The 15,434-nt window shown below is 68.2% G+C and overlaps 3 protein-coding genes across 12 annotated transcripts in view; 1 reads left to right on the forward strand and 2 right to left on the reverse strand.

Annotated features, from left to right (window-relative positions):
• Positions 1 to 4,799, forward strand: part of PHRF1 (PHD and ring finger domains 1) — a 28,908-nt gene extending 24,109 nt beyond the window's left edge. For both annotated transcript variants that reach the window (XM_041773776.1, XM_041773777.1), the window contains exons 15-19: positions 48 to 2,642; positions 2,887 to 3,044; positions 3,198 to 3,458; positions 3,548 to 3,676; positions 4,085 to 4,799. In XM_041773776.1, the coding sequence (XP_041629710.1) occupies positions 48 to 2,642; positions 2,887 to 3,044; positions 3,198 to 3,458; positions 3,548 to 3,676; positions 4,085 to 4,228 (3,287 nt within the window). In that variant the 3' untranslated portion in view covers positions 4,229 to 4,799. The remainder of the gene's footprint in view (positions 1 to 47; positions 2,643 to 2,886; positions 3,045 to 3,197; positions 3,459 to 3,547; positions 3,677 to 4,084) is intronic.
• A 171-nt stretch (positions 4,800 to 4,970) lies between these two features.
• Positions 4,971 to 8,157, reverse strand: IRF7 (interferon regulatory factor 7). Of its 3 annotated transcripts, XM_041773787.1 has the most exons (9): positions 7,443 to 8,157; positions 7,205 to 7,367; positions 6,923 to 7,130; positions 6,590 to 6,645; positions 6,283 to 6,490; positions 6,031 to 6,126; positions 5,452 to 5,952; positions 5,248 to 5,366; positions 4,971 to 5,169 (listed from the first exon to the last, which is right to left on the reverse strand). In XM_041773787.1, the coding sequence occupies exons 1-9, from the start codon at positions 7,460 to 7,462 to the stop codon at positions 5,014 to 5,016; spliced, it is 1,527 nt and encodes a 508-aa protein (XP_041629721.1). In that variant the 5' UTR covers positions 7,463 to 8,157; the 3' UTR covers positions 4,971 to 5,013. The 3 variants fall into 3 exon arrangements, with proteins under 3 accessions (XP_041629721.1, XP_041629722.1, XP_041629720.1); XM_041773788.1 differs by lacking the exon at positions 6,031 to 6,126; XM_041773786.1 differs by having other exon boundaries at positions 5,452 to 6,126.
• Positions 8,158 to 8,714: 557 nt separating this feature from the next.
• On the reverse strand, positions 8,715 to 15,158 carry CDHR5 (cadherin related family member 5). 7 transcript variants are annotated; one of them, XM_041773781.1, is made up of 15 exons: positions 15,046 to 15,158; positions 14,782 to 14,957; positions 14,433 to 14,483; positions 13,180 to 13,272; positions 12,966 to 13,067; positions 12,744 to 12,854; positions 12,501 to 12,671; positions 12,059 to 12,149; positions 11,829 to 11,926; positions 11,551 to 11,751; positions 11,363 to 11,476; positions 11,202 to 11,289; positions 10,781 to 10,870; positions 10,111 to 10,274; positions 8,715 to 9,836 (listed from the first exon to the last, which is right to left on the reverse strand). In XM_041773781.1, exons 1-15 carry the CDS (start codon positions 15,098 to 15,100, stop codon positions 9,408 to 9,410), a joined length of 2,034 nt encoding a protein of 677 aa, XP_041629715.1. In that variant the 5' UTR covers positions 15,101 to 15,158; the 3' UTR covers positions 8,715 to 9,407. The 7 variants fall into 7 exon arrangements, with proteins under 7 accessions (XP_041629715.1, XP_041629714.1, XP_041629713.1 ...); XM_041773780.1 differs by having other exon boundaries at positions 10,111 to 10,277; XM_041773779.1 differs by having other exon boundaries at positions 10,781 to 11,107.
• Positions 15,159 to 15,434: the final 276 nt, after the last annotated feature.

Raw genomic sequence — 15,434 nt, forward strand, 5'->3', positions numbered from 1 at the left:
AAAGGAGCCGGTGGGGACTGATGGCCACTCACCCTTGTGTCTTTCAGCACCTGTTTCGTTCCCACGGAGTGTGGGCAAGAACACAGGCGGCTCATCGCAAGGGGGCAAGCACCCTGGGCCCAGGGCCTGCCTGCAGCCTAGAGCCCCGTGCGCGGGAAGCGGGCTGCAGAGCACGGGGCTGAGCTGTCGCAGTGGGCCCGCACCTTCCCGTGTCCCTGCGCTCTCAACAGGGGCGACCGTGAAACTGGACTCGTCGGTAACCCCTCCGTCAAGTCAGGCTCAGAACCCGTCAGGCGTGCGCGGGCCTGGCCTAAAGCAGAGGGACCACCCCCGATGTGATGGCGACAGGCCCGCTCTGCCTGCCAGCGCCGCACCCTCCAAGATCTCTGGTAGCTGCTCTCACTTGCCGCCGGCTGGCGCGCTGCTGGGCCAGGCCCTGAAGCCAGCTCCCAGGAGGCCTGACATCTCTGAGCTACCCAGAATACCAAAGGTCAGAAGGGAGGACTGTGGCGGCAGACGGGCGGATGTGGCCCCCACCAGCGAGCAGCGCATTGAGATCCCCAGCTCCTGCATCAGCCGCCTCACGGGCAGGGAGGGCCCCGGCCAGCCCGGCCACGGTGCCCGAGCAGAGGGCGAGCCCAGCAGCAGGGGCCCACAAGAGCCCCGGCCACACTCAGGGGGCGGCTCCCAGTCCCCCGCCTCCCTGGGACCCTCGAAGGGGAAGGGCGTCAGCTCGACGTTCGAGAGCTTCAGGATCAATATTCCCGGGAACACTGCGCATTCTGGCAGACTCTCCAACCCTGGCTTTTGTAACACGTTCCGGCCTGTCGACAACAAGGTGCAGAGGAAAGAGAACCCCTCCCCCCTCTTCTCCATCAGGAAGACCAAACAGCTCAAGAGTGAGATCTATGACCCCTTTGACCCCACAGGCTCCGACTCCAGTTCTGCCGGCAGCAGCCCCGAACGCCTGGGTTCTGGCCTGCTGCCCTCCGAGATCACTCGCACCATCTCCATCAACAGCCCAAAGGCCCCAACGTTGCAGACTGTGCGCTGTGTCACCTCCTACACAGTGGAGACGGTCTTCGGGGCCGAGCCCGAGCCCCCGAGGGGGCCTTCTTCCGGCGTGCTCGAGCTCCAGGGCGAGGGGGCTCCCGAGGAGGCCTCCGACCTGGAGCGAGAGGGGCTGGGCCAGGAGGCTGCTGAGGGCCGGGGCTCGGCCTCCCGGGCACAGAGGCCGTCCCTATCCGAGCCGTGGGAGGACAAGGACCAGCTACCCTGCAGTACTTTCTTTGGCTCCGAGGAGCGGACAGTGACCTGCGTGACTGTGGCAGAGCCAGAGGCCCCACCCAGCCCGGACGCGCCGCAGACAACCACCCACAGGATCGTGGAGCTCAGGTCCCCGTCCTGCTCCCGCTCTACGTCCAGCTCCCGAGGCAGGAAGAAAGCCAAGAGGAAGCGGGCCTCTGCCAGGGAGCACCGGAGGACCCGCTCGGGCTCCCGCTCGGGCTCCCGCTCTGGGGACAGGAGCTCACGGTCCGTGTCGCCACCGGTGGGGGAGGACCACCCCAAGAGGCAGCAGACCAAGTCCCGGGGCCGGAGGTCTTCTAGTGACCACTCTAGCAGCCACGAGCGAGCTAAGCGGAAGAAGGCGAAGGAGGAGGGCAGGAGGAGGAAGAGGGACTCCTGGGGTCATGGCCGGCGGAGGTCCAGGTCCCGCTCAGGCAGCCCGGGGAGCTCGTCCCATGAACGCAGGGAGAGCAGGAGGAGGAAGCGGAGGCGGTCGGGGTCCAGGTCTCGGGGGAGGGAGTGCTCACCCGCCAGCAGCCTGGACAGAGCCCGGAGACACCGGCACCCGAGGGAGAGGAGCCGGGAGCGGCCCCGCATCAGGTGGGGCTCCCACGAGAGGAGGAAGCGGAGGTCCAGGTCACCAAGGTCGCCGAGCACGGAGCACAGGTCCCGGGAGCACCAGCGGCCTCGTTCCCATGAGAAGCGGCCGAGGCCTCACTCCCCAGAGAGAAAGTTGGCAGCCGCGCCCCAGGAGGAGCAGAAGCCTGACAGGGAGCAGCCAGCCAGGCCGCCAGCCTCAGTGGGAGCGGACGCCTCACCGGTGGGGGCTGAGACCCACAAGATGGCTGTGGAGGTCCCAGCTGAGTGTCCGCCTGAGGACCTTGATTACGGTGACTCTGTGGAGGCGGGGCACATCTTTGAGGATTTTTCAAGTGAAGTCTTCCTCATGCAGCTTGATGACATGAGCTCCCCGCCCTCCCCGGAGAGCACGGACTCCTCCCCAGAGCGAGACTTCCCACCCAACCCTGCCGTGCCGCCCGCCAGCCAGCAGCAGGACGCCAGCCTGGCCGTGGCTGTCATCCGACGGGAGGTGTCCCTGATCCACGGCGGAGATGCCGCACAGCCCCCGCCCCAGGCTCAGGGCCTCGACGAGAAGCCCCTGCTCCAGCAGGATGCAGCTGGGGCCGGCCCAGTGCCCAGCGCCCTGGGGAGCCAGGCTGTGGGCGGGGTATCCGTGGGGAAGGAGGAAGGCCCTTCGCAGACCCCCTTGCTGCGGGCCAAAGCCCTGGTGAAGAGAGTCACCTGGAACCTCCAGGACGCGGAGAGCAGCGCCCCTGCCGAGGACCGAGGCCTGCGTGAGTAGGGGTCTCCGGCGGGCGCTTGGGGGGCCAGTGGACCGGGGTGTGTGTGAAGATGGCCCCGGGTGACCGCTGGGAGGTCTTCTCTCTGGGTGGCAGCATAGGCCGTGAGGCAGGGTGGTGGCTGCAGCCTGGCCTGTGGTCCTTGCTGCTGGGATGCTCCTCTGGAATTTTCAGCCAGGAAGCAGCTTCTGGCCCAGAGTGGCCACAGAGCACCCACCTCCTCTGTGTTGGCCCTCAGGGACGCCGCTTCACAGGCCTCAGAAGCCCCGGGAAGGGGTCTGGGAAGCAGAGGACATGGGCCCCTCGGTGGGCTTCCAGCAGACATCCTTCTCTGAGCCCCCTCCCCCCGGCTATGCGCTTCCAGAGTCTGGCTTCCCCGACGCTGAGCCCTCTCAGGTGGGTGCCTGGGCCGAAGGGACGTGGTCTGGCGCCCAGCCACACGGGCTGTGCCAGGCTGGGGCTGAGGGACTTCCCTCTCTGGCCAGGGCTGCTCCTGCTGTGGGGCCGGAAGTGGGAGCACCACCCTAAGCTGTCTGTGTTTTCGTCCAGGTTTATACGTCCAACCTGCCTCCCGCCCCAGCTCTGCCCGTGAGCCTCCCACCCTACGCACCGGCCGGCCAGCCCACGGTGCAGTTCATCCTGCAGGGGAGCCTGCCCCTGGCCAGCTGTGGGGTTGCACAGAGCCCGGCCCCCGTGCCCACCTCCCTGGCCACGGCCTCGGAGCCAGCCGGCCACTCCACTGGCGCCAGCAACTCCGAGGAGAAGACGGCCACTCCCAGGCCTGCCGCAGAGAAGGCCAAGAATGAGGAGGTGAGTACAGGCCCTCCCTGCTCGGGGCCAGGCCATGTGCAGCCCTGTGTGCAAGTGGGGCGGTCACACGCGTGTGTCCTTGCTCTTAGTACATGAAGAAGCTGCACATGCAGGAGCGGGCAGTGGAGGAAGTGAAGCTGGCTATCAAGCCCTTCTACCAGAAGAGGGAGGTGACGAAGGACGAGTACAAGGACATTCTCCGCAAGGCGGTACAGAAGGTGGGTGTGGGTGGACAGGGCGGGGGCCGGGGCAGCATGGTCACATCCTGGCTGCAGCCAGAGGCCACTTCCGTCTTCCTGTCCCAGTAGCTCATAGGTGCTTGGGAAAGGTAAGCACTGGAGTTTGGGAGGGGACGGGACCGCGCTTTGTCGCTTGTTCCGTGGGCAAAGTAACAGAAGTTACGTAATGCACCACGCTTGCAGGTGGGAAAGCAGGAGCCCGAGACACCAACGGTTCTCAGGCCCAGGGCGTCAGGGCCAAATCCGTGGCTCGCAGGCCACAGTCTCCGGCTGGGAGACGGACCCTCAGCCGCCGTGCGAGGCAGGCACAGCAGGGGATGTCGGGCTCTGTACCCTATGGTCCCTGTGGGGACGTGTGGATCATCTGTGTCTCTCCCCTCCCCCCAGATATGCCACAGCAAGAGCGGAGAGATCAACCCCGTGAAGGTGGGCAACCTGGTCAAGGCCTATGTGGACAAATACAGACACATGCGCAGGCACCGCAGGGCCGAGGCTGGCGAGGAGGCGCCCGCCCAGGGCCCTGAGAGCTGAGGGTGGGGAGAGCAGGGGGCACCGGCCCCCCCCCCCCCCCCCCCCCCCCGTCCCCGAGCAATTCTGTTGAGAGTGGCAGAAGCAGAAAACTCTGAAGACACCCAGCCAGCACTCCTGCATTCAGGGTTCTGTGATCACACTTGCTCTGTGCACCAGGCCTGCTTACAGTTTAAAACTGGACTTTTTTATATGTATATTATAGATATACACTGTTTCCATTCTGTTCTAATTTATCAAAAATGGATTATCTTTAGAAACTTCTTGATTGACTCAGTACTTTAAAGGTGAAGCCTCTGGTGATCAGGAGGGGCCTGGGGGGTGGAAGGAGCCCCCGACTCCCCTCACGGGTGCCCGATGTCCTGCCCTGTGTAATAAGGGAAGGCCACTCCCGGCTTCGCTGTCGTGTGCTGTAAAGAACGCTCGTGTTTGCTGCCTCCCAGCAGGCAGCGCAGTGCTTGGATTGGAAGGCGGGGCCCTGCGCAGAGCTGGGTCGGCCGCTCGTGGTGCCCACCCCCCAGCACACCTGCCAGGAGCGTTTTGTATTCTTTGAGTAGAGTTTGTTGGCTCTAAAGCGTGTGGCCTGTTTCTTCATGGTGAAGACAGAGGAGAGCGGGTTGCACAGGAGGCCTGAGTGGGAGTGCGTGCAAGCGTGGTGGCGTCCCTCCCCGGGCCCCAGGAAAGTAGGGTGGGCCTCAGTCTATGCTGCCCTCTGAGCGCCCGCCCCTGGTCAGGACACCACGCATCGGTTCAAGTCCTTTTTATTGGCTGGGAGAGCAGCCCGGCGCTCAGGCAGGCGGCTCTACCTCCATGAGGAAGTGTTCCAGGTCCTCGTAGAGGCTGTTGGAGCTGGACAGGCAGAGGCCGAGGCTGCTGCTGTCCAGGGAGGACACCCCTTCTCTCTGCACGTACTCCAGGTGCGCCCGGCACAGCCGCGGCTCCAGCTGCAGGGTCGGGGGGGAAGGTGTCGGCAGGCCGGCCAGGCACTGCACGCGGCCTTCCCACAGGACCCCGTGCCTCACCTTCACCAGGACCAGGCTCTTCTCCTTGGGCCTTCCAGCCGACAGGTCCTGCCCAAAGCCCAGGTAGATGGTGTAGTATGGAGAGCCCCGACGCCGGCGAGCCCGGAACTCGGCCATCTCTGCAGAACAGGACCTGGTGAGCAGGGCCCCGTGGGATGGGAGGGGGCGGGGCAGCGTCGGCCCTGGGACGGGCACGTCACTGACCTCGGAAGAACGTACTGAAGTCGAAGATGGGGGTGTCCTGGTTCCTCTGCAGCAGGCGGGGGGTTGTGGAGGGGCTGGCCGAGCCCAGGGGCCCTCCCACCTCCCAGTAGACCTTGCATTTGCCCAGGCGCCGGGCCCACAGCCCCGGCCCCCGTAACTCCAGCTGCAGGCCAGGGGCCACGTGCTGCAGCAGCTTCTCTGTGTAGTGAAGCTGCTTCTGGTCCGCGAGCTTGGCCGGGCTTGGGAAGGCCACGCAGTGGGGCTCAGTGGCCCTGGTGGCCAGGCTGGGGGGCCCGTACAGGAGCACAAAGCTTGGATGCCACACCACCTCCTGCAGCACCGTGCGGCCCTTGTACATGATGGTCACATCCAGGGCCCTGAGCTCTGCCTGCAGTCCTGGCTGTGAGCAGCCGGTCCTGGCCAGGACCTGCCCCCCTGCCACTGGGGCGCAAGGCTCCACCTCTTGGGGGGGCTGCCACGGCTCTGAGGCTGGGCCTGCATCTGGAAGGAAAGGAGGGCTTGACTGGCACCTGGCACCCCAAGCCCTCCGTCCTTCACACTCCCACGGGCTCCTCTCACCTGTCATCCAGGCCTGGTGCAGGACCTGGGGCTCAGGGCTTGGGGCTATCTCTGCTGCCTGTGGCTGGTATGGCTCCATGTCAGGGAGCTCTGGGCCTGAGCAGCACGACAATGGGCACAGCTGTGGCTCGCACCACCTGTACTGCACATCCTCCTCCCTCCACGAGGACTGTGTTGTCCTCCCTGCTCCCCCCCCCCACACACACACACACAGCCCTGCAAGGCAGAGCACCCCCATCCGGCCAGCCTCACCAGGAGCGCCTGGGGCGATTGCATCCACCACCCATGTAGCTTCCAGCAAATGGTCCTCCAGGCAGCTCTGCTGTAGGGCCTGGAGCAAGAGGTCCTCGGCATTGCCAGCTTGGCCCAAAGGGGCGCATGGGGCACAGGGCTCAGGGCTCAGCTTGTGCCCCAGCCTCTGGCCAGCATCTCCTCCCAGGCATGGCCTAGGGAGCCCACCCTGCAGGGAAGACAGGGCCAGCATAAGCAGCTCCCCAGCCCCAGGGGGGAGGGCAGCCCCCACCTGGGAGCATGAGCACTGGGGGCAGAACCGGCTTACCATCAGCGGTGGGGCGTCTTCACCCGCCTTCTCCTCATGGTTAATCGCTGCAGTTCCTGAGGGAGAATGGAGTGAGACTGGAGTGGACACGGTGTGTCCCTGAGTAGGCCCTCAGAGCAGGGTGGCCCCACCACTAATCCTCCCCAGCAGGCCCAGTCAGCTCTCCCTGCCGTCCCCAACCACCTGGCACCTGCCTCTCCCAGGTCTGTCTCAGAACCCCGAGCCTGCCCCAGGGATGTGCTCTGGTACAGTGAGGTCCCAGCGCCCTTGCCACACAGTGTCGGGCCTGAGCGCCCAGCTCCCTGACGGCGGCCCTCCCGTGGGGCTCCTCACCTCTGCACCCCGGCTCGGAGCTCAGTGCGTACACTTTATGTGGGTCAGTGGGGTCCCCGGAGTTGTCTTGGAGCATCACGAAGCGCTGGGTGCTGCGCAGGGCACAGCGGAAGTTGGTTTTCCAACCGGCGCGGAGCGCGGCCTCGCAGGCCAGCTGGTCATGGCCCCCGCCACTGGGTGGCCACCTGCCTCGGGCCACCGCCCAGGCCTGGGGAGGCGTGGAAGGTGTGAGCCTGGGACCCAACCGCCTGCAGCCCCCTTGCCCACCCGGCCGTGGCCCACCTTGAAGATGAGGGAGTCGGCCTCCCCCAGGTCCTTGCGCGCGAAGTGCTTCCAGGGCACGCGGAAGCGGGTGCGGCCGGCGTCCAGCCACCGCAGGCCCTCGTAGCGGCCGCTGCTCACCTCCCCCAGGAGCCAGTCTGCGAAGAGCGGGCGCGGGGCCCCCCTGCGGGCGGCGGCCGGAGGTCAGGGTGCGGGCGAGGCCGGTGGCCGCGCACCCCCGCGGCGGGCGGGCGCTCACCTGTCCGCGGGCACGGCCATGGCCCGGGAGGCGGGCTCGGCGGGCTGCTGCGGGCTCACGGCCACCGCGGCCCGGGTGTGCGGTTCCGGCCGCGGCGCTGCTGTGAGCACAGGTGCGGGCGATCGCAGGTGCGGGCGGCGCAGCCCGGGCGGGAGGGCGCTGGCGGGGCCCGCGGGGACCACAGCGGCACCGACGCCGGCGCGGGCGTGCCCGGGGGCGGGAAAGCGAAACCGCGCGCGCCCGGGAAAGCGAAACCTAAGCCGCGGGGAGGCCTCCGCGCTCGCGCCCCGGGCCCCGGGGCCCCGGCGCTGCGACCCCTGCCCTCGGGCTCGCCCCGGCTCCGCGGGCCCGTCGCCGCCCGGGCTGCTCCCGCGCTGCACGCGCCGGGCCTCCGAGCACCTGCGCGGCGGGGCTCCGGGCGGGGAGGTGCGTCTCGCCGGGAGGCGGGGGACCGGCGCCTTTATGAGGCCGGCGGGGGGCGGGGCGGGGGCGGGGGCGGAGCCGGGGGCGGGCCGCGGCCGCAGGTGCAGCCGACGGCGTCTCGCGCTGCGGCGGAAGGTTCCCACGTGTGCTGGCGGCAGCGCAGGCTCGGAGCACCCCGCCCCCACAGAGGCGGACGGGCCAGGGGGCCCCTGGCAACCAACCGGGGCCTCAGCTGAAGACCCCACACAGAACCAGGCTCTTCTTTTTTTCCAGGAAAGTGGGTGTTGAAGGAGGGCGTGGGGGAAGTGGCAGCCCTATAGTTCAGGTTCTCTTTTAGTGTTAAGTAGAGGGGGCCCAGAGTGGAGCCCACTGGCCGGTCCACAGACGGGAGTGCCCCGGACTCTGGGCGTGACCCCGGGGCTCGGGATCGAGTCCCGCATCGGGCTCCCCGCAAGGAGCCTGCTTCTCCTCCTGCCCATGTCTCTGCGTCTCTCTGGGTCTCTGATGAATAAATAAATAAAATCTTAAAAAAAAAAAAACGGAGCTGAGATCAGAGTGGGATGCTTATCTAGGCGGCCTCTTGGGATGATTATTTTTTTAAAGATTCATTTATTTGAGAGACAGCTGCAGACTGGGGGGCTGGGGGCGGGGGCAGGCAGAGGGAGAGGGTCCCCAAGAAGACTTCCCGCTGAGTGCGGACCCCACCCCCACCCCGGCTGTATCCTGGGACCCTGACATCACGACCTGAGCAGAAATCCAGTGTCCCCAGGGAACAGATGGAACCAGCCAGGCGCCCCCACTCGGTGGCTTTTGGATTTTTTATTTTTTTTTTTTAAGATTTTATTTATTTATTCATAGTGACGCAGAGGCAGAGACACAGGCAGAGGGAGAAGCAGGCTCCATGCAGGGAGCCCGATGTGGGACTCGATCCCGGGTCTCCAGGGTCACGCCCTGGGCTGCAGGCGGCGCTAAACCGCTGCGCCACCGGGGCTGCCCGGCTTTTGGATTCTTAATGAGAATTATCCAGACAAGAACATTCACATGCCCCTTAGAATAAGACATTTGGAAGGGCATTGGGGACGCCTTTTCATCCCCACGGAGCGGAGGACCCACGAGGGTCAGGGAGGTCCCCCCCTGAGGAGGCCCCCAGAGGGGCTCTGTCTCCCCTGCGGCCGCTGCGCCCCGCAGGCCCGGGACTTCGCCCTCCAGAGTAGTGTTCCCGAGGGGGGGCCCTCGGTTCCCAGGCAAAGAAGGGGGGCCCCCGCCGCGCAGGGTGCGGCCGCGGTCACACCGGGAGAGGAACTTGGGCCGCCAGCTGGCTCCAGTCCGGGAAGCCCCGCGGCGGCAGGTGGTTTACGGGAAGCGGGACGCGGAGCTGCAGGGGGGGGGGGGGGGCGGGGGCGGGGGAGGGGACGCATAGGCCACGCCCTCCCCTGCGGTGGCGGCTCTGGGCGCCCTGGCGCGGCCGAGCTTGGACATCGTGCCTTTATTGTGCGCGGGGGGCGCGGGGCGGGGGGGGCGCGGGGCGCGGGGGGCGCCGGGCTAGACGTAGGTGGAGCTCCCGCCGGGCTCCCCGTCCTCGTCGTCCCCGTCGCCGCTGTGCTCGCTGCCCGAGTCGGGGGCGCGGGCCGCGTCGGGGGCGGGCGCGTTGAGGACCACCACGTCGGCCTCGGCCCCGATGTCCTCCCCGAACCACACTGCCTTGTAGCCGCCCTCGTCGGGCCGCCGCTCCTTGGTCAGGATGGACCTCACGGCGGCGGGGCTGCCTCCATCCCGGGCCGCCTCGGGGGCGCCGGGGGCAGGGCCCGCGGCTGCGGAGCCAGAGGCCTCTTGGGGCGCGGGCTCGGGGGGCTTGGGGGACTCGGGGGGCCCCGCCCGCGTGGGGCCGGGGGAGGCGCGCGGAGCCGGCGCCCAGTTGGCCTCGTGGGGGTCCGAGAAGGCCTGGTTGTCGAAGGTGAGCGCCTGGTGGTCCTGGCGGGGAGACCGGACGGTCAGGGCATCACCCAGGCCCCAGCCGGGCTGGGGCTGGGACTGTCCCCGGAGCCGTCCCAGGGGTACAGGGCCTCGGGCTGGTCCTTCCTTTCTTTGCCGGGTTGGCCTCCGCACTCCGTGGGCTGGGACGTCCCCCCCCCCCCCCCCCCCCGTCCTCCCTCCTGCGCTACCACCCCCTCCCCCCTCCCCGCCCCCCCCCCCCCCCCCCCCCGCCGTGGGCCCTCGATGCTGCCCCCGCCTGCTCAGGCCTCACCAGGGCTTTTCCAGAGCAGCACTTGAGCCGCCGGCCGAACTGCTTGTGGCCCAGGATAACGAGGGCGATCAGAGCCAGGAGCAGCAGCGCGCCCAGCACCCCGCCCAGGGCGGCCATGTCCACCGCGGAGAAGCGCCGGTCCTCAGCTTGGCTCTCAGTCGGTCCTGCTGGCAAGGCCACCGGCTACTGCGGGCACCCGGCACCCCCGCCGTCCGCCCTGGGCTCCGCACCCCCTGACGTGACAGCTGAGGTTCCGGAGAAGGGCACTACTCACCCCCCGACCGAGGAGCTGGCTGCTCCCAGGGGCCGTCGGGGAGGCCGCGCTGCAGGAGGCAGGGCGGGCGGGCGGGTGTCAGTGCCCACCAGCTCCCAGTGGAAGCCAGGGGTCCGGCACCCTGGAAGGCCATGAAGGCAGCGCTGGGGCCAGTACACGGAAGGCCTGGAATCGCGGGGTCCCCCGGACCCCGAATCTGGCTCCCGCCCCATGCTCCGGACACCTTCCCCCCTGCCTAGTCGGGGGCGCCCAGGGCCTGTGTCTGCCCGACCCAGAGCAGGCTGCCTCGGGATTTCACGGTCAGCGTGGTCGTGCTGGGCCACCCCAGGTGGACTCTGCCCTACCGGGACCCCCAGGACCACCCCGAGGGCGACTAGGGCAAGCGGGAGGTGCTACCTGAGGGCTGGGGGGTCCTGCTGGGGTCAGGGGCCAGCGGCTGAGAGGTTCCTGGCTCCGGTGTTGGTGTTGAGCCCCCGCTGGGTGAGGCTGATGGGAGGGAGGTGCTGGTTCCCACACTGGGGGGCCCCCCGGGCGTAGATGAGGCTGGTGGCCTCAGAGTTGTGGTTGTGGGGGGATGTGGGCCAGCGCCCCCCCCAGGGCTGGTCGTAGAGGGTCCCTGGGAGGGCCCTGGGGGCCTGGGGGCTTCCGAGGTAGTGCTGCTCGAGAGGCTGGTGGTTCCTCCAGCCCCTGGGGGTGTGGGGGTTTCTGGGGGCCCTGAGGAACCTGGGGGGCCAGGGACAGGATCCGGGCTTGCCTTTGTCCAGCACGCCTGCCCCAGGGAGCCCCCACCCCCGCCGGGTTGAGCAGCCAGGCTCACCTGTGGGGGGGGGTCCCTGCGGCTCCAGCACCTGTATCTCCAGCACCGAGCGGGCGGTGCCTGCGGTCACGGTGTTCATGGCCTCAACCTGGAGCAGAAGCGGGGCTGGTCCCTCGCAGGCCCCGCCGTCGCCCCCCCTTGGGGGTGCCCCCCACCCTTACCTCTGCGTAGGAGACCCCCTCTTGGGTCAGCTGGGCGGCGGTCCGCACGATCTCGCCATCCATCCGGAAGTTGGTGTTATTGGTGATGCGATACGTGATGGCGGAGTTGAGGTCCTGGACACTGCACAGTGAGCCCTGGGCCCAGGCTGCCCCCTGACTCCCCCCCCCACAGAGGGGCTGGTGCCTACCGGAAAGTCGGGGTCCTGAGCCCAGACCCTCAGAGGCAGGGAGGGGCTGGCTGCGTTTCGGACCTCCACGCCCACTGCAGAGTTGCGCGCCACGGTGCCATAGTAGCGGCTCTGCAGGAACTGGGGCACGCTGCCGGTGGCACTTCGGGCCTCAATTGTGACCCAGGTCACGGAGTAGCGGGCGCCGTCTGACTGCTCACCCTGGGGGTGGGGGAGGCCTCAGCGACCAGCAGGTCCTCGAAGCCCCGGCCCCATGGAGGCCAGGCCAGGGCGCCCACCTTGACCAGCAGCGTGAAGGTCTTTGGGCTGGGGACGCTCCTGGTCATGGTGAGGTTGCCTGAGTCGGCGCCGATGGCAAATGTGCCATCGTCTTGTCCTGCGAAGATGGGGGGAGGTGAGGCCTCTCGCTCCGTCCAGGGGCCTGAGGTCTGGGGCCCCCACTGGCTCTGCCCACGCGCAAGTCCCCCTGGGTCCAGGATGCAGAGGCAGGGCTCCAGCACGCACTCACCTGTCACGATGCTATAGAGGACACGCTGGTTGACGCCCCGATCCCCATCCACGGCGTAGATGGGCCCGGGATGCAGGATGAGGGGGGCTGGCTGCAGGAGCAGGGACAGGGGAGACACCTGGGGCCGCCGAGCGGGGCCCAGTGCAGACCCTGTTCCCCACATGGCTGCTGAGCACACCCCATAGGGGTGAATTTGCGCGAAGACCTTGGATTGATCTGAGCGACGGCGGCCCCAGGAGGGACAGGGAGCCGTCACACTGAGGCTGCGCTCGGTACACGCCCTCGGTACCGTGGGGGCCTGGAACCCGCATCCACCCTGCTGCTCCCGGCGCCTTGGGGTGCCTCTCGGGGCGGGCGGCCCACTTCAGCGGGTCCCCGGGGGGTCTGGCCCGGCCGCAGGGCCCCGAGCCCACACTCCCCCCCGCCCCCCCACCCCCAGTACCAGTCTGTGGCCTGTGGGGACGGCCCCCTGGTACTCGGCGTTGATGCAGACGTAAAGGTCTGAATAGGCGCAGGGCAGGAACCAGGGGGGCCGGAGGTCGGCGGGCCGCACGTCCAGGACCAGGGTGGCTGTGGCCGTGTGGCTGGGCTGGGCGTTCTCCTCCTGTGTGTCCTGCGGGAGCGCAGCAACGGTCAGGCCTGCGAGTGGGGGCTGGGGGCAGCGGGGGGCGTCCTGCCTGCTCACCCGCACCAGCAGCAGGAGGCTCATGCTCTGCCACTTGTAGAAGTCCAGGGGCCGGTCCAGCCGCAGGGCGGGCAGGTTGGTGCCCAGCAAGGAGAAGAAGCTACCGGCGCCCTGGGGAGGCGGGTGGGGGGGGTTGTGACTCAGCCTGAGACCCTGGGGGACACGGAGAGGGGCTGCCTGACGGGAGGGTTCGGAGTTGGCGTGGGGGTCGGGGACACTGACCGGGGTCACCTCCTGGAGGGTGTAGAACAAGACGTCACCCTTGTCGGGATCTTGAGCCTCCAGTTCCGTCTCAGGGATGACAGTGGTGTTCACTTTACTGTCCTGGGGATGGAGGGGAGTGGTGTCTACACCCTCGACCCCTGGTCCCCCAGGCCAAGGCCCAGGCCACTAGCCCTGCTCTCCGGCCCCTCACCCCCCGCCCCCCGGCTCTCACCTCAGGCACGTCCTCCACCCTGAGTTCAAAGGGGAACTTGGGTGGGTTGTCATTGACGTCCAGCACAAACACAATCACCCTCAGCTGGGTCACCTGCGGGGACACGGCCTGAGCACCCTGCATCACACACGGGCTGCCGCGAGCCCGGGGGCGGCAGGTGCTCGGCGAAGGCCTTGGCTACCGGCCGGGCTGGGGCGCTGCCAATCCCAGGTGAGAACCATGGCGAAATGAGCAAATCGCTTCAAAAATAATTCTCGAGGAGAAAGGAAGAGAGGAAGGGGAACCCATATGTTGAAAGAGGCTCGGGAGGGGCACCCGGCTGACTCAGTGGGAGGAGGGGGCGACTCTTGATCTCGGGGTGGGAGTTCAGGCCCACGTTGCGGGGAGAGATTGCTTCAATAAACACACTAGAGAGGAAGGGCCGGAGGAGCAGATGCTGGAGAGAAGTAGCCGGCGTCCTCGCTGGGTGGGCCTTGCTGGTGGCTCCGTGACTGTGGGGAAGGCGGGCATCAGGGGTCACGTGACACCCACGAGTCCCTTTGCAGATGACGACAAAATCGGAAGGACCGGGGACCGTGGGCAAGCCGGCAGGTGCGTGGGGGCCGGGCTTGCAGCTCAGGACAGAGTGGTCAGGGGCCCCTTGAGAAGGTGGTCCTGGAGTGAAGGCCGAGGGGCGACAGCAGGAGGCAGGTGCGCGTCTGGGGAGAGGGCTCAAGGGCAGCTGGAGCGGCCTGGGGCTCGGGCACCCGGCGCTGCCCGCTGCCCGGGGCGTTCAGCCTTGCCTCTGAGCGGGAGAGCAGCAGGGGCGCTGGAAGGGATGCACTACTGGCTGGGCCCAATGGTCCTGCTGCCCTGAGACTGGACTGGCCGAGGCCGGGAGGGGAGCAAGCAGCCAGCTGGAAGTTTCCGGAAGGGAGATGCTGGTGGCCAAGGCCCTGGTTGGTCTGGAGTCCAGCTTCAGGCAGAGCCCACGGACTTGAGAGGTGCGGGGGAGAGAGGTATGGGGAAGGGGTGGGGGCGAGGGAACCGGCTGGGTGAGGTGCCTCTGTGCTAGGGGGTCTGCACCTTGGGGCAGTCTGGGCGGGAGGAAGTGGGGGCGCCAGCCCAGGAGCGACACTTGGAAACCGCACAGGGTGAGGTCCCCAGGGCGGGGCCCTGGACCAGTCAGAACAGAGTGCAGAGGTCCAAACCTGAGAGCTGTGATGTCACAGGGTGGGGGCGGCGACCCAGGGGCAGGGGATGGGGGTACTCACCACGGTGTTGCCACTCTTGCACTCCAGGTGCGCCTCCAGCAGGGTGTTCTCCTGGGGGGCAGAGGGGGGCCGGGTGGTCACCAGGGTCCCCGACGTCCACGCTAAGTCCAGGGGCAGCTCCAGCCCCTAATCGCCCTACGCCCCTTGGGGCCAGGGCGTCACCAAGCCTGGAGGCCCCAGAGGGGTCCGTGGATGATGGGGGGGCGGGGCGCCCAGTGAAGCGCAGATGGACCCCGAGCAGACGGACCCCGAGCTCGGGACAGCCCTGGTCTGAGGAGCGCGCCCGCCGCTCAGCTGCCCCGTGCGGGGGCCCCCCCCCCGCCCCCCCCCCCCCCCCCCCCGTCTGCACCTCATAGTCAGGAGTCACGTTGAGAAACAGCTCAGTCCCCTGGATCCGAAAGGCGAAGGGGGTGGACGACGACCCGAGGGTCACCTGCTGGCCCGTGGGGACATCGACGTGAGCCAGGGGCCCGCTCTGAATCGTGTTTTCCTGGACCTCGAAGATGTTGTTGCTCACGGCGCAGACTGGAGAGCAGGAGGGGAAGGCTCAGTGCCCCCCGCCCCCCACCCCCGCCCCCCCCCCACCTCCACTGCCCCTGCCACCCGCAGGTACCCTGGGCCCGCGCCGTGGCCACCAGCAGCGGCAGCAGCAGGGCCCAAGCCCCCATCTCCGTGGGCCGCACCGCCCGACCCTGTGCGCAGCTGGCTGCCGGGTGGCGGCTCAGCGGGCGACCTTTGCCCTGCCAGGCACCGCCCCACGATGTGATCCTTTACAGGCCTCGGCCTCCAGTAGGGGGGCTCCCGCGGGCCGCCTGCCCAGGCCTGGCCAGCTGCCCGGAGGGGGCGTCCCGTGGTTGCCCACCGGCCCTGGGCCACGTGCAGGGGCCATGGCCACAGGGGCTCCCGGCTCGGGGCGACATGGGCCTGCGCAGGGCCTGGGTCATGCTGGGTGGGCGCAGCCGGGGCAGGTGTTGGGGGCCCAGGCCTGGCTCCCGTGTCTGC

Source organism: Vulpes lagopus, chromosome 11 (assembly GCF_018345385.1).
Source record: "Vulpes lagopus strain Blue_001 chromosome 11, ASM1834538v1, whole genome shotgun sequence".
Classification (NCBI taxonomy): Eukaryota; Metazoa; Chordata; class Mammalia; order Carnivora; family Canidae; genus Vulpes; species Vulpes lagopus.